Below are 20,841 nucleotides of genomic sequence, written 5' to 3' on the forward strand. Positions count from 1 at the left end.
AATGAGGCCGGGAATGTAAGAAAAAAGAAAGTATCTGTTTCCTCAAAGTGGGTAACTAATTCTATAAGATTTAGGAAATGAGGACAGCAGAGAAATAAGGTGTTTCTCATTAAGACATCTGTCAGTGTGTAAATAAATGGAGTTTCTATGTAATTTTATACTTTCAAAACCCAGAAACACCTCAAGACAGAAACATCATCGTTAGCTCATTGTTTTGATGTAAAAGTTGCTACAGGACCAAATCCCACCCATTCTACAAAAATGAGGTACGTTACACTATATTAATGAATAATCAACCAGGTTTCTTTAATTGACTTTGTAGCTAGGTGAATCAGCATGATGCAAGTTTCCCTATTACTGGTAAGGAACATAACAGCAACAGTATAGCAAAATTTACACTGACTCAGTACCTACTTTGTCTCCTCCTTTTTCCCCAGAAGCTTACAGTTTAGCTATTCATGACTCAGTATTCCAGTATTTGGAAAGTCATATGAAGGCAAGTTAAGATGCGATTGCCCTCAGCTACCTGCTGTGCTCCTCTTTTGGAGCCTTGCTGGCAAAACAGGAAAAATCACTTTGTCTGGCATATAAACTTAAACTGTCAACTGTTTTAGCTAGTGTTAATACAGCAACCTACAAATTGTAATGACTGAGAAGCAAAACATATTCGAGTCTTTTCTGCTATCCCCATTGTGCGGCATTTCCAGTGCAGGGGCTTGACCTAGAATAGAAGTTCTGTTGCAGTTAAACTTTATAAGGCTTCACAGTTGAAGATCACAATTTTTTTTAACCTTTCCTCCCATTCTGATCTGACACCTCGCTCTTACCCATTACCCAAAGCAAACTTCCTGAAACTCAAACATTGTGGGCTTGCCAGAAGGCTTGTGAAGAAAGTGAATATTCCATTTCTGCTACATGCTGAATTCCAGCTCTTTCTGCCTGCCAGAACAGGATGGAGAAAAATGGAATTTGAGTTTAGATATTTATTATTCCTCACTAAATTTGTCATGGAATCTGGAAAGTTAGAATCTGGAGCCACTTTGAGAAAGTACTTACTCCAGGGCTCTTGGTTAAGGCCCATCTATATATACTTTTAAAGCTGATTTTAACTATACTGGACAACAAATTCTTGCTCTAGGAGGTGGAATTATGAACAAAACCACAAAGGTGAAAGAGGTCCAGTAGTCACTAGGCCAATGTCAAAGGGGTCAAATCTTCCATCAGTTTATAGCTGACAATCAATCCCGAGCAGGCAAAAAGCAGCACAGTTCCACTGAAGCTGAAGGAATCAAGCCGACTCACATCAGTGGAGAAAGACAATCTGCAAACCCCAAATCTCACACAGATCTTGACTGTTCTTCCATTTTATCTCCTGATTCAATGGAATTTCTTTAGTTAAATATTACCTTGCAAAAAGTTTTGTAGTTTTCTACCACAGAAAGAGTGATACAGGACTTGGAAAACACTAGTGATTAGTAAGAGAAAGCTCTTGCGTTATCACTTAAGGCTCAGTGTACAGCCATAATGTATGCGTTTACCTATTTATTTTTAATACAAACACATAATCGTCTTTAGAACTAAAGTACAATGAGATTCTGCTGATCTACTAGTTAATACTGTGATATCTTATCTTAGACCAACTGCATGGTTAAACAGGGCAACAACATTACAGAAATAGTATGGAATCACACCTATGCTAGTGTTGACATTTCCTGTAGAAAAGGAAGACATGTGAGCTGGAGAAAAAAATGAATTGTGAAGAATATAAAGGAAATTTTATTCGTTAAGTCTCAGAATTAAGGCACATGACATAGTCCTTGAACTGATTTTTACAAAACGTTTTACAGAATCTGAAACATTATTAAAAACAAGCAGGTAATCTCACCTCTCTGTAATGCTCTGCATTAGATTCGTGTTTTGGTCAAACAAGACCTGGTAGCAGTTGTTAACCACAGGAAGCAACTGTCGACTTTGTTTATTTGAACGAGTTATGTCTTTTCGCTTGTACTTGACTGATCTTCCAATAAATGCAGACTGCTTACCATTCAAGGGTCTAACATTGTATTTTCTGTAGCTCAGACCACTTACTGCAACTAGAATATACAGATCATACGTAGAATGGGACCCCACCGAGCTTTGAACCTGTATGTTAACATACACAATGCTCCATTACAGAAAATCAGTTAGCAAGACAACTATCTTCCTGTGTTATAAGCCCTAAATTACAAAAATTAACTACTACTTTAAAAATAAGTTTCTAAACATGCCAATCTTAATTCTCAATTACAATGTAGATCTACAATGTAGATCCATGCTGCTTTTAGTTGCACGTTCGGTGAACTTAGTATTCAGTTTAGCCTTTCTAGTGAAGGAAAGAGGGTCACTAAACAAATTACAAGGTTAGATCTTATTTTAATGTCAACATGAAGTCATAGATCTTGATTAAGAATGCATTGCAAAATGTCCAGATGAGCAGAATAATCACAAATTAAACTAAACAGTCAATTGGCAGAAAAGAGACTGAAGCATAAGCGATGTCACTAGTGCAAGTATGAGAAAATTTGTGGCAAGAGGAGGAAGCACTTTGACATGCCCTCACCTTAAGGAAAGGACACGGAGAGGGAGGTAGAAGCAGGTGGCACACATATGAACAGTAACAGACCACCAGTGTTACTTAGTATCAAAATACCTTAAACAACAGTTCTTAATCCTCTTTCAATTACATGTATCCTGCCCATTAATGTTATATAATTTAGTACCACTTTTGGTTTGGGGCAAGAAAATGGGACTAGGTAAATACTGTATAGATTACATGGACAAAGAGGTTAGTTATGACTAACCAGAAATTAAAGCAAGTTGTCTGTACCTTCAGCCTGTGGATTGGAATATGTCAAGTTATTCACACCTCAGACTTCCTAACCTTAGTGGTACCAACAGGGCCTGCTCCCATTCTCTTCCTTCACTGTACAACTCATGCATGCAGTACAGAGGAAGGCAGAGTGCTTGCCAAGCCTCTAGTCCTCTCAGCCACATACTCACATCAGGGTTCTGAGTTAAAAACTTCTTTCTCTCAGAAGGAAAGAGGGTGTGATATGAGTGTACTTTTGAACGGTACGTATTGGAAGAAAAAGCCCCCAAATCACCTTCTCATTACTGGTAAAGAAATTTCATTTAGCCTTAAGTGACTATCCAAATGCATATATGGGTAACTTCCAGCAAAAGAGAGTACAGATCACCTCTATAGAACAGAGAACTTTGTCTTTTTAAAATAAAGAACGACAGCTTGACTTTAGGGCATCCAAAATATTGAAAGAAACGCTTTAAATATGTCAATCCCCTTGTATCTTAAAATGCTAATGTAATTCAGATGGCAGGACTTCTGGGAGGTAAGTGGCTGACAGGTAAGCATGACCTTGTGCTAACCCAGGAGACTGACGGCTTCCCAACGAGAGCTGCACGGTCTTAGAGCAGCGTCATGTACATACAGCAACAGGAGACAGCTGCTGTGCATCGCTGCCCGACTGCAGTGTACCTTGATGCGTGCAGGTAGTCATAAGCCACAGGTAATAGAAACTAGGTCCAGCTGGCAGAACTTACCGAGCTATCTGGCATCTTGGGGACAGAGAGTAGCATCTGGAGTTGTGTCATGCCCCTTCAGGCCTTACATGCAGGAGGCATTCCTACAGGTTTATCAAGCCACTGACGGTGATGCACTCCCTACAGCAGATGCTCCTGACAAAGGCTGGGGCTAGGTTTCACTTGAGGCTACTTTCTTCCCTCCCAGGGAACAGCTGGCCTTGTCTTGGAGCTTGGCTATGACAGAATGAGCTGTCATATGGCAGCTGACTGTCAGCAGTTTCTTTTGGGCTTGTAACTAAAGACCTACATTTCTTAAATCTCTTCTCCTCCCCAAGGCAATCTGTCAGTTGTACAAACAGGACTGTCAATTGTAGGGCAGGGCTTCAACCAAAAAGGCTTTAATGGAAACTGTGTTTTATAGAAAGAAAAGCAAGATTAAAAGTGCCAGATCACACACACAGCAGGCATACAAAGGACAAACCAAACACACTAGAAGAGCAGGAGGCCCTTTTGGACATTTAAAAAAAAATATCTAGTTGAGAGACCAGGCAAGTAAAAAAGAAAAAAAAAAGACCAACAAAAAAACCCCCAAACATTTGGAGGACTAGGAAAATCCCAGTTTGAATTGATACTTGTTTTCACTGTAATACTATATATTACCACATTTTGACAGGAGGTAGGACCCAATCAGTGAAAACTGACAAGTGAATGAAAAGCAACAGAAGGAAACGAAGTTGAAATACCTGTGCTGGTACAGAATGTCCCAGTTCATCATATACAGTCATTGCCATGTGGCTGACAGAAACCGTGACAAAGGTAGTGATGTTCCATGCCAGTGGATTATAAACAACAACATATTGGTCAACATCTGTAGCACCTTTGTGTATGCAAACAAAGCTATCAGTCACAAACCCCATGTATTAAACTGTGATATTAAAAAGTATTTGAGAGATCTGTCTAGGTACAACCATCTTAAGATATTTTAACATAAAAGCCCACAGTAAAACTTCATGATTGCAAAAAGGAAAACATCTTATAGTACTTCATAAAATCAAAAGCTCTTCTGCTTTATTCTATTCTTTACCCAATAAAGAGACCACGTATTCAGAAAATGACACCCTAGTTGAACGTAAATGCATTTAGTGAAAATAAGCAGCTTACCACAACTCACTGTCATGCAGTATTAACTTTATCAGACTTATACAGAAGATCAAGTGAGAAGTCTAATCTAAAAACAACCCTGTAAAAAACCAAACCAGTGTGTCGTGCAGCCCACGGCACTGCTTATATTTGACAGTTTAAGAAGTTTCCAAAGGAAAGATAAAATGGAATGTACAGTCTTTAGAATAGATTCCTTGAAAAATATTTTACATTTTTTACACGAGCTGGCTGTACACTATAGCAAGAAAATTTCTTAACTGTGACTGTGCTTCTTACCACATAATCTTGTGTCGTACAGTAAGGTTAGTTTAGTAATTACCCTGATCAGCACCTCTTCCTGCCCTCCGTTTTACATTTGAGGTCTGAATCTGGGAGCCAGGTCTAATACATGCACTAGGGTAGGGTTCTGCCTAACATCACTTTAAAGATCGCTCATGCATTCATCTAAGTTTGCCTCAGGTCGGGAAGGTCTCATAAGGCAAACAAGATTTTCCAGCCGTGGTACACAGAACTCGGGTGGTACATAGGTATGTTGACTGTTTTGGAGGAAAACATGAGAGCTTTCATAAGTTAGCCTGAAAACTGGAAAGGCTGTGGTAAAAAGTACCTGGTATTCCTGAGTCTTCAACGTAAACAGAAGCATAGACCTCTCCGTTCTTCTTTGCATTGTTCATGTCAAAGATTATGGAAGCCATTAGCTTTTTTACGTTGAACATTCCATACATCAAGTTATTCATGTACATGTCCTTCACCTTGGGAGACTCTGTGCCTGTTATACCATCATGGTGCTGGACCTTACGTTTAAAAGTAGTTTGAAAGGTCACAATGCAACAGGATAACAATTTCAGGTTTGCACTTCTATTAACATGGTTCACTAACCTTCAGACATACAACTTAAAATAATAAGGTATTATAGCTGTATTTAGAGATTCACATTTTGCCTATTCCAAATTCCTATATATAGAATGAAATGGTCAAAGATGAGATGCACACAGACTTCCCCCTATATATATTCCTCTTTTAATATTTACACACTACTAAAATTTACATGCTCAATAGAAAGAAACAACCCCCACCAAGTTACCAAAACCAAGACTGCAGCGAAAATACTGCAACAAGGCAAGTTTTTCACTTCCTACTAAGATCTGGTCAATAACTTAACTGACAAAATGTTTATTACTAGCAAGAGCACTAAGGCCTGTAAATGGTTAATGGCATGAGGCTGATCACTTAGCTGCTGAATTTTGAACAAACAAATCTGTCCTTCCTCTTCTAACTTTCAAAAGTAGAGATTATCAGTATTTTTCAGTTCAGCTTTTGTTTAGTTTTTTTATTTTCAAAAGCCATTTTGTAAACAGAAGAACTAACATTAAGAAAAGGAATTTCATATGCAAAGAAAACACATACTCTTTCAACAGCTGAAAAAACATTTGTCAGTAACCATGCCTTCAATGTATGGCTAGGGGGCTGAAGTCATGCTTCAAGACAGTTTTTTGCAAAATTGCTTTATTTTTACTTATGGCTTGCTAAAGGGGAAAGTTATTTCTAAAAACATAAAAGCAACATTGAGACACTCCAGCTGAAATGCTTAAGCAAAGCTTTATCTTTGGGCAATAAACATTTTCATTCAAATTCAAAAATAAATCAATCCTTACCTCTGAAACTGCCCATCTAAGGCTCTGAAGTTGCTTTAAGGCTTCACATTTGCAAATAGAACTTGCTGGGTGTTTCTGGACATACTGTGTGAAAAAGGACTCTCCAGCATAAAGCAGTGAACTTGCTCTCCTTGCAATTCCTTTCAAGGTGCTCCGGGAGGTATAAAACCCAGTCCATGCTTGAAATGGCTCTGTTAAAGAGTTGAACTGATCCAATGCATGTCAAAACACCATGTCAGTTATCACATATTTGTTATTTATTAGACTACTGTAGAACTTCTTACATGAAACCTGCTGTGGGCTTACACACCAGCCCTCAAATGGAATAGTCATAAGCCCAACAAAGAAACACAGCCATGGAAGTGCCCTTTGGAAAACTACTCTCCTTCCTACAGGCCTAGTAACACGAGTGTTGATAAAAAGCTGTTATCAATAAGTTAACCTGTGCTTGCAGAAATTTATTCTTTGTGCATCCGCACAAAACAACTGTAAAAGTTTCACAGAGGATATTTTATTGATTATTAATGAAGTTAATTATAACCCTTGATTACCGCTTGATAGATGCTCGCTATATATCTCCCTTTTAGTCAGCGGGGCTTATAGGAAATTTCATTTCCTCAAAATGGAGTAGAAACAGTGATGTGGTAACATGACTTCGAACTACATCAAAAGATGCCCTCAAGTGGTCAGTCGAAAGTATTTCAACAGTTAACTAGTGCTAGTATGTTCTGGTAGCCTACAGAGTAAACTAGGAAAACAAATACTTGTTTTTAAAATCTCCAAATCTATACTTAGTGTGGGGTTTGTTTGTTTTGGAGTTGTTTTTTGTTGTTTTTTTTTTTTTTTTAAATACACCACTGATAGTTTTTCCAGAGAGAAGCTGCAGAAAGTGCTTTCTAAAGTACATATATGCAACCATAACAACCTGCTATCAGCCCAGGATCAAAGGCAACAATTAGAAAATGGGATCCTTTGCTCAAAAACTCCAGGACAAATCATTTTTGGCTTGAAAAATACTAGAAGTTCAAACAGAATGAATTCCATTTCAGTTTTCAAGGTTACAAGCAGAGGAGTCACACATGCATCCTAGTAGAATACAAAGAATGTAGAGTAGAAAAAGGAAATACTTATCTGGGACTTAAAACTTGAGTTTCCAAGGTATATGTCAGAAGTGACACTAAGCCCAATAAGCGACTCATAATAAAATGGCACAGAAAGAATGAGAGAGGATTAATCATCAAGAAGCAAAACAGTATGTGGGAGAAAGTGCAGTCAAATCTATACCGGAATGGCAAGGCTCATAAGCCGTTTGGGGAAGAAATTGCATCTATGTGTGGGCACCCACGTAGAACACTAAAGGTGCTGCTATTATGCAAGCTAATAGCAATTGACTACTGCCTGAAAATTATGCCAAAAGACACAAGTAGGAGCCCAGATGTAAAAGGATATTAGCAGTTAGAACTGGCAATGCATTTATCACCAAGACAGATATGACATGATCCCTAGAGGGAGGTAAGTGAGCCAGGGATCAGTCCACGCAATGATTCACAGGAAGCAATGGTTATTTTTATTCATTGAAAAGTTAACAGACAAGTTACAGAATAGTCTTGAGATATACCTCCCCAGTGCCAAAAAATGTGATGAAGTAGTGGTAGCTACAATTATACAGAAAGGTATTTTAATGATACCAATGATACTTTAATAATAATCCAAGCAGTGACAAAAATTAGTGAGTTTAGAAACTGAGAAGTTAGCTGTCTCTTCTCTGCATACTTTGATATGAGGCCCCAAAGGGTAAATTTACCGGGGAAAAGGATTAAAGGGATGTTGGGTAGGGTATGCCCTCTTTCATATCTTTCCAGTACTTTTCAGCTCTACTTGAAAACCTAAGGTAGTGCAGCACATAAGAAGCAAGCAAGTAACAAGCAGCTGCAATGAATTTGTGTCACATCATGCTATGACATTTCAGAAAACAAATGGTATTTTTACTTTCGAGACTTCAGTTACAGATCAATCCCCCCCCGCCCCCCCACCCCGAACTGTTTTATTTAATGAAAAAGACAAGACTTTCACCACAAGACTTTCTCCTCCAGGAGACTTTAGGGGTTCATCTACGTCGTTCAGATCAGGAACATACTCTGAAGTGAAGATCTACCAGACATCCTTGCCTAGAATGCTTTGCTTTACATAAAAGACTGGTGTGGGAGCTCACGAACTGGATTCCTGATAATGTGTAACAAGCACTATGGGCATTCAGTCCATACAACAAGATTATATTCAGTTTTCCTGGAACTACGTAGTCGACATCAAATCCTCAGCAGTAGCTCTTTCACTTTGACCGTTCCTATTCCACTGTGCTAACAAAGAGCTTTCAGATTGTCCTGGTCCCTTGGTTACCCGCCTTACTTCTCCTTTAGATATTCCTAGCTTTCTCCATGTCTCGCTTCCCACCTCTGCTCTAATTTATGCATAATCCATTTCTTTTAAACAGTAACAATGGGACACTGCTCTATTTGGCCATGCATCCTCTGTTTCTAGGTATCTTCCAATTTATCAGTTTCCTTTCAGTTCGCTGGATCTAGAGGACTGCGAACTTACTACGGCTCATTTTTGGGGAAGAGGAGGAGAGATATAACATGCAGGTCAAATACTGTAGAATTCCTAAGAGACTACGGGTTGTTTGTGCATGCTAATATGTGGAAGGCAGGGAAAAGAACTAATTCCAAGTCAGATGTCCAAACATGAAACAAATGATCAAAATCTGTATTTGAAGTAGAACGGGTCCTAGGATCTCTGCTTTAGAACATTCCGACAGGACCCCTCCAATGTCAAGAGAGACTTCTTGCATTAGTTATGTTGGTACGCCTCTGCGAAGCACCTTTACTATCACTGCTGTCTACTAACTAGTTTGTGGTGTGTTACATACTTTGCAGTCTTCTTTTTCTTTATCCACCCACTCAAATACCCTACTGAATTTCAGCCTGGTGTCCTAGGCCTCCAGGTTTATCTCATTGGTCACTGTTTTCATTGTTAATAGAACCTGATTACTGTATTATCTATCCAGTTCTTCAGGTCATTAAAATATTTTGGATGGCATTACACTCATAAATATACCTTGTGCTTAACTTTCCTTTGCACTCAATTGTTACTCATAGACAGCAAGACAAAAACCTCAAGTTAGATTTCTTGCCAAGTTTGCCTTTTTCTACACTCTTCTTTCAGTCTCTTCCCTCCACCCATTGCTTCCTACAGTCCCAAAGAAATATTCCAACCACTGCTCTACCATCTTCCTTATACCACTATGTTGGGCTCAACTTGTCTATTTGATGACACCTGGTAGTGTAAATAGATGTTATAAGGAGAAGAAGGTTTTCCTCTTTGTCATTTTCTCAATTTCCTTTAATTAAAATTTTAAATACATACATTTGAGGCAGACAATATGCAGTTGTAAATGTAATTACCTGTTGAATATGGTAGAAAGTCTTGAGAGTCCCGAATTTCCCATGTAAGATTTCTGCTATAAACTGCCTTGAAATAATCACCAACTGTGGCATACTGGACAGTCACTCCAAACTCACTAGAATGCTTGTTAATATAATCCAACAACAGGTCCATGTTGGAGTACTGAACAGATGCATTAAAGAACTGTTTGTCACAGCCCTGAAATTTCAAAAACAGAACAGTCAAATGACTTCGGGTCACATAATTTAGAAGGATTTTTTTTTTTAATTAAAGTGGTATTTCTTTTGATCTTGACTGCCCATATAAAAGTTATTTGTCACAAAAATGTCAAGAGTGGGTAGCGTTACTCACACATATCAGCTGATAACCAACCAGCATTACAGATAGGGGCAAGTGTGTTGACACACCATATTTTGCGAGAGCATGAGATTTTGTGGTAGAAACTGGAAAATGCATGCACACGTGCCTGGAAAGATGACCTTTGTTTCTTTTCAGACTGCATTTCTCCCACTTACAGGGAGTTATAAGGAAGTTCTTATTTCCTGCTCTTAAGAATGCTTACAGCTTTAGGAAGTACTAAGGTCATGATGTGAAACAAAACAATCTGGACAGAGATCCCTAAGGTTCAAATGTCACACAATGTGTTGCTGATCCCCTGTCGTGACAGTAGACTGTAGTACTTCTGGTGCCCACCCACCCAGTTAAGCGGGGTGATACACTGTGTATTAAAGCCTCTTTCTTTCTGAGCATGCTTGCACAAAGACATCCTGAAAGCATCTCAACACAGACTGTTTGCACACGCAAACATTCAAAAATGCATAACCAAGCACAGATTTGTTCAAGAACAGTGGCTGAACAGGAAAACTAATTAGCCATGGCACCACATGTATTCCTCAGTTACTGGCATTACAGTATAGGCATTGGTCTGAAGCATAATAACATACTAAGAAACCTCCTCCACATAAAGAGGCCAACCCTGACACCAGCTTAATGCAGCCTCATCTTCACATCTCTGTGCTTGAGATAGAAAGCACTGCACAAGAAGTCAACACTTTGCTGTGGAGGCCACATAAAATCCTGATCTCATTTTCAAAATAAAAACGCTCTCAGCAATTTGTCTTCAAAACTTAGCAGATGTTTTGAAGAAATGGCCAGTTTTCTTGGCAATCCACCCCAAACCTCATCTGATGAGCTCAACGAGTTTAACCTGATGAGCTGAAATTCAACTCATGAAGCAGCTGAATCTGATGAGTTCGACGGCAGTCAAAGGCAAATAATCTCCCTTCTCTTTCCCAGATGAGAAGGCCACCCCCTACCTTTCTTCATTTACTATATGTTTCCAGTAAGGTCACATCAAGTAAGGTCACTGTTGCATCCTTCATGAATCCCAGTGCACCTGCCTGCCCCTCAGACCTACCAGGGTAAGTCACTGATCAGAAACGTGGAAATTCTACTTCCAAAACAGAAAAGTTCTTCTGAGATACTAAAAAATCTTCTCCATGCATATAACAGAAATTGGAAAACAACTTCAAACTGGAATGAGCTACTAAAACATATCAAATACTGAAAATCCTGGCAGTTAGTGCAAACCAGACTTCCTAAGGTTGCTTCCAATTAAATTTGTGGGGAAGATTTGTGGGGAAGAAGTAATATGTTTACCAATCAAGAGTATTTCACATTTATAGAGCACTACTTTCAACTCATGATCTAAGAAGACTCCCTCATAAAAAGTAGACACTTTGCACTACAGAAGGGGATATGCTGGGCTTATAGACTCTGCTCACAGTGACACAGAACACAGCAGCTGAGGATTAGTGTAGCTCTGTAGAAAAAAGGATATCCAGGAGAATCTGCTGTAGTTAGTTATCATGTTCACTCACTATCTGAACAAAACTTTTCACAGGAATGCTATACATTACTGTACAGATATTTCAACCACACAGGCCAAAAAAAATCTCAAGGATCTGTTTCAGCCCTTGAGAAAATACATCTGCTGCTATGGCCTCTACAGGTGGGTTTGAACTTTTATACTGCCCCGTAGCCCAACGCCTACTCCTGTACAACTAAGTGCTTCAGATCATAAATGAACACTTGGTTGTCCATATAACTCATCACAAGTGCCAATAGTCTCGATGTGAGATCTGAGTTTAAGTGGGAAGGTATTACCTGATTTTTTAATTGAAGGAATAAAAATAAATATCCAAGTACTCCAAAGTATTTGTAATCATGAAAAAACAGCTAAAATTAGCTACAGAGATATAGAATCATAGTATATCTTTGTTTAAAGCTCCTTATCACAAGCACACAAATCAGGAAGTCAAAGACTGAAATTTTCTTACATTACTGCAAAACTACAGGTTTGTATCTAGACATTTGGAATTTATTTGTACTATTTGAAACTCCCTCCCCATTCCAGCATAACTTTTTCTATAGCACTGTTGGATTATATATAGTAGTGTTTTATACACATATATATATGTATAGTATTATGCCCTGCTTCTTCCCTCACCCCCTATAAAAAAAAACCCCAAACAATAAAAGTAACAGCATCACAAACACAGAAGAACAAATCAGTGACTCAAAGCTGCATCAGTCAGAAAATGTTTGTTCTCTTTGCAACAACAGACATGAATAGCCAACTTAAGAACACACATCTCCCTTTAATATTGTGAGAACTACAGCATCCATCAGAATTAAAAAACCAGACTGTACCTTCAGTTTAGGCAAAGTTATTCCTTCCTAAAGACTTAAAAATAAGGAGAGCATATTAGTGCTATGTCTACATGTACGATGTAATTAAAGCAGCAAATTGCTGAAAAAAGTGCTTGGATCACCAAGCTGGGATATGAGATATGCTTATGTTTCTAACTAAAATACAAAGACTTTAAAAGAAAATTATTGCATACCAGTTAGAAAAGATCTCATCTACCTAATGGGTAATACGTTTTTTTGTAACGCTATGATTTTTGTTAACATACAGTTATGTTGTGCTAAACAGTTATGTAAAGAGATCGTTTAACTAGACAAAACAAGGAAAGAAAAAAGGAAACAATATCGCAACATACAGTTTTGCAAAAGGTTATCTTTACTATTTTGTCACATTTCATATTAAGAAGTGCAGAAAACTTGGTAGGCAGCTTGCAGACTGTACAAAGAAGTCCTAGTCTTTAAAAATCTTTACTAATCAGACATTTGGACCCTACTCGGAACACTTCAATGTCACGTGGCTTGTATCTATGTTTTTGCAGTACACACTGTAGCAAAGTACCATCTACTTACTGTTCATACCCTAGGTGTACTTGCCACTTCTAAAGCGAATGCTGATCATGCACTTACCCATGGCCACAAAATATCACTTGTTTGGAACCAGGCTGCTCTCTCCTTAATGTTTGCCACCATGGTTTGTGCATACAGATGGATGTTGGTATCTGTAACAGGGAGACTCATGTTTGGATAAACACCATCTTTTGGTGGATCTGGGAAAGCTGCAATTCCATTCCAATAAAATCCTGACCTAAGTAGAAGGAGAAAGCAATAGGCTATAAACAGGATTTATTCAACTGGGAAAAATACGTCAAAAGGTGCGGGAATAAAATACAGAAGCACAGGGAATAAGAAGCAAAAAACCCCCAGTTTATATTCATTGCTAGTATTTAGGTTTATTGTTTATTTGGGAGTGGAGGTAGGGGTAAGGCTGTCCGGTTTTTGCTTTGCACTGTGCAACTTTCCAAGTCCCTGCTGATTGTTGGCATAGAACAAAAAAAATCACAGGACAAACCAGCAAGTTTTGTAACAATGATGTTCACTCAAGTAGACTTAGTTTACAAAGAGTATTTTAGTGGATAAGCCAATGAGCAAAATAAAGTTTTCAAAAGCTCTCAGATTTTTTCACAAAGTAAATGGAAAAATTTAGTTGATTTAGTTTATACAGATATAATACACACAATTGCAGCTCAATATAATGCTGAAAATCTCCCACAGAAAATCAATTAGCAACAGCCAAGTCCATCCTGAGCTTCCTGGAGTTTTTAAATCTTAACTTTCCAGGCAAAGAAACAAAACCTAGTCCTGCTTTGTAAATTTTCTGTTTATAGCAATTGATTTGTTTCCCATTTTTATTCTATATTTTTTTGATAGGGACTGACATGATATACATACAAACATACATATATACATATATATATATATATATGTAGATGAAAGCCATACCTGTGTTCCAACCCTCCTGATGCTAGAAAACTTTATTTTTAAAGTCTGTCAATATTTTCAAGTGTTTTTAATGCCTGTCAGTAGTAAGTGTCACTTTAAAGCATTCAGTTGTTAGGTACTGAACAAACTTCATGCATTATGGTTGGGTAGCTGGGGGTGTTCAATAATCCTGACTTATATTTACAGAGTCTAGACATCTCCTTGACCTACCATAGGTCAAGAGATAGCAGTAGAATAGTGTTGAAAGAAAATAGTCAAAGGAAATGCTTAAACTCCAACATATAAATTCTCAAAAGCGATCAGTATTTCTGCCTGTTTAGGAAACCTTCAGACCTGTTTGAAAAAGGTATGTGTGATGGGGTGCAGTAACTGTACTGATCCATAACATGGGTGAAGATCTCCTGTCTTTCAGATAAGGAAGGAGAGCCCTGCCATACGAACTGAAGCTTCTGGAAAATAAAAAAGGCAAGAAACTGTTACCCTTGATGACAAGCAGAGAAATCCCATCATTAAAACTTAGAGATTTCAGAGCGTCCACCTTCCCTTCTACCACTTCTAATACTTCAAGTGCTTTTACTTAAGACCAGCCAACGGTACCCCAAGCAAGATCACATACTATATATAGGAGACTACAGCGTTGCCTTTATTTAGATTGATGGAGGAGAGGACACAGCACACTGACACCATACCGCTGAAATCCAGATGTACGTCTTGCTTATCACACGTGTTACATCTTGTTTCAGTGGAAGCTGAACACCTATAAAGCTAGGAAAGATCCAGATGTAGTCTGGATTGCAATGTAGTCAGTGGGAATCAATGTTTAATTCACTGGAACAGAATTTTTACAGTTTTGGAAGCCTCGAGACTGTCACGTGCCAGAAAAAAAAAATCAGATTGGAAAGATTGTCAAAAGCTCATGAAAGATTTTAGCAGAAAGCAAGCATCACAATTCACTGCAAACATAAGGTGGTAGGTCCAGGCTTCAGCAACTTCAACAGGAATCCTGTTGTCTTTTTCAGAGATGCTTGAGTTTCACCCAAGATACATAAAAACTGCATAATGCCCAGCACATACTAGTGAAAGACCCTTATTTACACATAATCTAGTGTGTAAAACTGATGACAGATCAGGATCCAACATTGTGATACAAAAAGACAGACGCTTACTGTGTGTGTGACACGGTGTGACAGAAGACAGAACATAAAGCAAAAAAACTGAATTCAGCAAAAACATGATTAGCTGCCACTCTAAGTGACCTAGTATTATCAATTTTATAGGCACAAATAAATGTTCCAAGCATGACAACCACCATGCCCAAACATACACACTACATTTCACAACAGTCTATATAAACCCCAACATACTAAGATTTTGTCAGGGGAAGCTGAAATGCATTCTGGATGCCTCCAGTTCAAACTCTCCTAATTCAATGCCCACTTAGCCTTGCCCAACTGCTCACATTTTGTGTCTTCTTCAGGCTACACTATATTTTATCCTTGACCAGAAGTCATGAAGACATTACTTGACCATGTTACACAATATATTTCACCATTGCCACATGCAAGCAGCATGTCACTTTTAGAGAAGAAATATGTAGATTTTCTTGCACAGATCAGAGAAATGCTTATCTTAATGTCATGGTTTAGATTACTGTAAGTAGAGGCTGGCAGTGGGATTCATTTTTACCTTGTTTTTCTGCATGTCAGCCTTCAGATCATAATCAATCCGAGAAATAAGATGAGCATTAAAACCAGCCAGAGCAAAAACAGTTGATGTTGTAGCTGAAGCTCCAAAAGGATCAACATGCCAAGAAAACTGAGGCCTGATCCCAAAAGTTTCATACAAAAATCCATGGCCTTCTGCAAAGCAAAATTTCTTCACGTTAGGAATGCTTTTGTAAGGTCATTTTATAAATTTAATAGGCATATAGTATTACAGATAAGCACTTAAAGGATAGATCTTTGTCTCTGTTTTCCATAGTATTTAAAGTTCCAGGAATTTAATGATTCACAGCAGAAAGTTTCACACTGACAATATTTATTTTGCTATGCCAAATATAACTTACTAACATCATAAAAGATGGATAACAAAAAGGAATTATGATCAGAGACAAGCCTGAGAAAAAGAACTTAGATACAGATTAGGTTAAGGCTAATAACCAGGTTGAAGTCTGCATGAAAACAAGCTGGAGTTGAGTTTGTTTATGTTTGCTCAAATCATACCACCCATTCTCAGAAAATTTCAGTCTCATATCAAGGACAAAGGGACAGCGAAGACAACCAGTAAACAAAACTAACATGGTCCTCAATGGTAAAAAAAGAAAAACCCCAAAGGTTAATAGCAATCTTGATAAAAAACGTTATGTACAACCAATGTTATTAATTTTGTATCGAAATGAGTTTCAGAACAAGAAACTCCCAAACTAGAAAGACCAGACAATATAGAATAAACTCAGACAAATGATTTAAAAAAACCTAGACCAATCAAGTAAGCAGTAGATTTTATTCAGTACTCCAGTACATCACACCAGGATCCTCATAATCAGAATAAATAAATAATTAATGAAATAATTTCAGACCTTAATTTCATAGTTTTGGAATTGTGCTCAGAACTATTTGAAAATACAGCCGTATCTTCCCCATTTTGGACTAACTCTATTCCAAGTTTTAATATCATGTTTGAAGAACTGAGGTTGCAAGGCATTCTCATTTCACTTCATCTTTCCTGTGGTTAATGTCTTCTTTAGTGAAAATATTCACAAGATGTTTAACTCTTCTGACTAAAGCACATTTTAGGCATAGTTTGCTAGGCTCTTCTAAAACACAGCTGGCTGGACAGGCAGGAGAAGACACAAAATGTAGACCGCAAATGTCTGCATTGGCTTTCTCTTCTGAAGATGAACTCCACACACAATGCAAGGATACATTTGTTTGTTTGTTTGTAACTCAAACGGAGAAGAGTGCTTTCAGGAAAAATAAATGGGAATTTTACAATATATTACTATTTTTGTTCCTGCTGAATAAATTACCAAACTTCAATTTTCTTTTTTCTAAAAAATTATGGTTATACACAGAATGAGATATTAAATGAGGAATAATATTTTTCACAGCTATCTGCAATGAAATAGAAAACTGCATTTGCATTTAACAAAAGGACTCTTCAGTCAGTATTGGTATTTTCCTTGGAGAAGTCCTAGGTTTGGTGTACTAAGCCCATACTACGTTTAAACACAGGAGTCAAATGAGAAAAAAATATACTCATCCTCTCTCTTCCTCTTGGCCAGAGCATGACATGGTGACTCACTGAGATGCAAAAGCAGCTGCTATCCCTGCACTCCTGATAAACACTGACAAGCAAGGAAGAAGGCTAGCAGTGCTGCACAGTCAGATTCAGCAAATGATAAAAGTGTTTTCTGACCCTTCACTCTCCTATGTAGAAAGCTGCCCAGAGTGTAGCCCTGAAATGGGCAGGGTTTACACCAGCCATGACAGACAGCTGGGGCTAATACATCCCCTGCCACCCCACAAAAGCATGCTACTCCCTCATGACTTATTGTAGGCATCAATAGCACAGTGGTGGCATGATTTATCTGGTTTCCTTTTTCATTAACCAGATTGAGATAAACCTAAATACTAAAAGACTCTTTAAACCATCAGATGGAGAGGTGTAACATACAAATCGCTGGAAGCAGAAGCTAGAAGACTAAAATGGGAAATGGTGCATCTCTTGGGAAATAAGCCCCTATTTCTAAGAGGCTGATGATCATCATTACAAATGGGGGTTTCTTCATCAAGCAGGTCTTTCAATTAAGTTCAATTGACCTCAGTGACATTTTATGGCCCATGTTCTGCAGAAGAATTTGCTTACACAATACAACCTCCCCACACTCTAAATTGCTACCAGGTATTTTCTTCCAGAGTATTTCATACCCTCAATTTCACTGTAACTATCTTCTCGAGAGGTTAAGCTCTCAAACACACACCCCAAGAAAGGCCTCTGCTCCAAAGGAGTTTATAACTGACATCAATTAAACTGCAAGCCAGCTTTCAGTAACCCTTCAGCTTAATGAAGAACTGTTCTGTTCCTTTTTTTTAAAGCAAAGATTTTTATACAGATAAACCAATCTGCAAAGAGATGCTTTAATCAGTTTTTAAAGAGTAAGAAAATAATAGCAATCTCGGGGTGGAGAAATGAAAAGCAAACAAACCCCTCAAGGTAATAACAAGGAAAAATAAAAGTTAAATGCAAATATGCATACCCGTCAACTGTAAAATTTGATCATCAAGTAGTGTCACGGCTTCATCATGCATCACTTGCCCTCCAATGACAAATTCCAGTTGTCCCTCCTGAAGCAACTTATGGACCTATGATATCGCAATTAAGACAAAGAACATAAACATCATTTCAGCCTTATCCAAAAAGGCTGCAAATTCATTTCAGATCACAGCACATTACCTAGACACAACACTTGTCAAGAAGGCATTCAGGACAAAAGTGGGATAAAAGGCTGTCTGTACTAAGTGCTACTGAAAGGAGATGCAGGGGAAGAAAAAAGCATACTAACACACTGCACAGTGCATTGGTTTACCCAGCTTACACTGAAACCAGGTAGCAGGCACAAAGGATGCACTGCTAGGCAGACTCTGACCTTCTGGTGTTTCTCAGTAGGGCTGTTACCACGCCTTTATACTACCTAAACACTAACTTGTCCCCATACACTGCACTGGCAGCAGCCTAGGATCCTGCCTCAAGGCAACTAAAGCTGGAGGATTATAACAGAAGATACAAGATACTAGTACTTCTCCAAAAGTCTTCCTCCTGCTGCATCTGTCTTGGCTTAGGGAAGGCACTGGGTGGCTGGATGAGAGAGCAATATGCAACTCCATGCAAGCAGCGATGGAACCCCATGCAAGTAGCCATGGCCAGGCTCCCTGGGTTTCCTTCAGTCTACCACCCCCGTTAACAGCTTGGAAACAGAGTTCTGTGGGATCCAGGAGGGAGACAGAGTGTGCCATCACACCGTGGCCACAAACATATCACTTCTACTCTGCATGTATTTACTTTGCCTTCAGAGCACAGACAGGTTGCTCAGCCTGTGAGAGACAGAATACCTTATTAAGAAATATTTATTCCACATGTAGCAGGTTTGCTTGGTTGATAAACCCACTGCTATACTTCATTTCTGGTCTCTTTTTCCTAGTTTAAAAACTGTCAGTATATTAAGACCTGTTCAACTGTTCAAGGTTTTTCTGTTTGTTTGTTTGTTTTTTTTAATTTCAATCACTAGAAACAAGAAGTATGCTGACAAGTAAAATTTTCAGCAAATGTGCATGATGAAGCAGGGGGCAGTGTTTGGAGGGACGATGTAATAGTCTGTGTCCCTTTCTAGAAGTGTTAGGGAGTCTTCTGTTTTTATTATAGTTGCTTCACTAGCTGGCACTTCAAAGATACCTCAAACTTCCAACAATGAAAGTTCAAATAAATACATATTTTAATATCCACCTTTTTTTTTTATATATATATATATATATCTGTCATGTAGGATGCCAATTCCAGAGCTATTATGTTTATTACCCCAGGAACCTGCAGTGTCTGCTCAGATACGATGCCAGATTGTCAATTTTGATTAGAATCATTTCTCTCATTCACAATGTTGTGAAAATGCTTCAGGGCTCAGCATTCCTAAATTAGTTCCAGCCAACTGTGGTGACTGATTAGCATGCTGGGAGACCAGATAACTGATATCTGGTGTCAGCACAGAACTGGTCCTGACCTACATGAAAAGCATCTGTGGCTATTATTCCCCATTTGGATGGATGTTCAAATGATAACTCTGATTCAAACTTTGGGCCATGGAGATGTTTTTTTAATGCAAGTTTCATGTAACCACTGGAAGTCTGAAAACACAAGAAAAATAATCCAAGTAATTTAAATAATATCCAATCCTAGAAAAAAAAGAAAACAGTATCTGCAATGACAAGCACTTTTGCTAACCAGAACAGGGCAAAAGGAAGGAGAAACAGAGGAAACAGATGCAGCAGTACTTAGAAGCAGCAGGCTGCTATCGTAGAAGAACATATCTGTGGTCCTTGGGACAATTACTACTATCCTTACATGAACTCACCCCTACAAACCAGATAGAAGTGGCCACACATCTTTTTTTCCCCCTAGTTAAAACACCCAGACATCAAGCCAGGGTAAGGTGATAGGAATGGTTCACACAAGAAATGCACTGAGAACTAGGAGGTTCATATCTGGCTGAGTACTGCTGCAATACATTTCACTCTCATCTGAACTGTAAAATCAGCTTCAGTACTTAGGCTGCACTTTTTACTAGTTTTTAATTCTATTGCCCTAATCCAAAGCAGACATTCCAAAAGAAACTAAATCCTGTATTCCAAGTAAAAAAAAAAAAAGGGGGAAAATTAAAACCAGAGAGCTCGTACTACAGAAAATCATTCATGCTAGAGTTCAAGTGAAAAAAAGCAGGACAGTAATGAGAGTGACCTAATTTCAAGGCCCAACTTGCTAACATTAAAATGTGTCACTTAACAGCAAGCATCATAGCTCTTAAATATTACTATAGACTCAATGTTTCACATACAGGTTTAAGAGGAATGTGGTTTTAATAATTTCAGTTTTCAGAGATGCAACTATAAAGTAACTAGAAAACTGACTAAAAACACCTGAAAGCAACAATTATCAGTAATTAGGCTAGGAAATTAAAGGCTGAATTGTAAGTAGTAGTTTTGCACTACTCAGGTCAAATGTGATA

At 38.2% G+C, this 20,841-nt stretch overlaps 1 protein-coding gene across 2 annotated transcripts in view; it reads right to left on the reverse strand.

The window, feature by feature from the left end:
- The window catches only part of MAN2B2 (mannosidase alpha class 2B member 2), a 31,248-nt gene that overhangs the window by 5,348 nt on the left and 5,059 nt on the right, over nucleotides 1-20,841 (reverse strand). For both annotated transcript variants that reach the window (XM_055796177.1, XM_055796176.1), the window contains exons 3-11: nucleotides 18,325-18,430; nucleotides 15,753-15,925; nucleotides 14,400-14,515; nucleotides 13,194-13,371; nucleotides 9,857-10,055; nucleotides 6,396-6,586; nucleotides 5,348-5,534; nucleotides 4,323-4,456; nucleotides 1,886-2,142 (exon numbers count right to left, since the gene is read on the reverse strand). In XM_055796177.1, the coding sequence (XP_055652152.1) occupies nucleotides 1,886-2,142; nucleotides 4,323-4,456; nucleotides 5,348-5,534; nucleotides 6,396-6,586; nucleotides 9,857-10,055; nucleotides 13,194-13,371; nucleotides 14,400-14,515; nucleotides 15,753-15,925; nucleotides 18,325-18,430 (1,541 nt within the window). The remainder of the gene's footprint in view (nucleotides 1-1,885; nucleotides 2,143-4,322; nucleotides 4,457-5,347; nucleotides 5,535-6,395; nucleotides 6,587-9,856; nucleotides 10,056-13,193; nucleotides 13,372-14,399; nucleotides 14,516-15,752; nucleotides 15,926-18,324; nucleotides 18,431-20,841) is intronic.

The sequence above is a fragment of the Falco peregrinus genome, chromosome 2 (genome assembly GCF_023634155.1).
Source record: "Falco peregrinus isolate bFalPer1 chromosome 2, bFalPer1.pri, whole genome shotgun sequence".
NCBI lineage: Eukaryota > Metazoa > Chordata > Aves > Falconiformes > Falconidae > Falco > Falco peregrinus.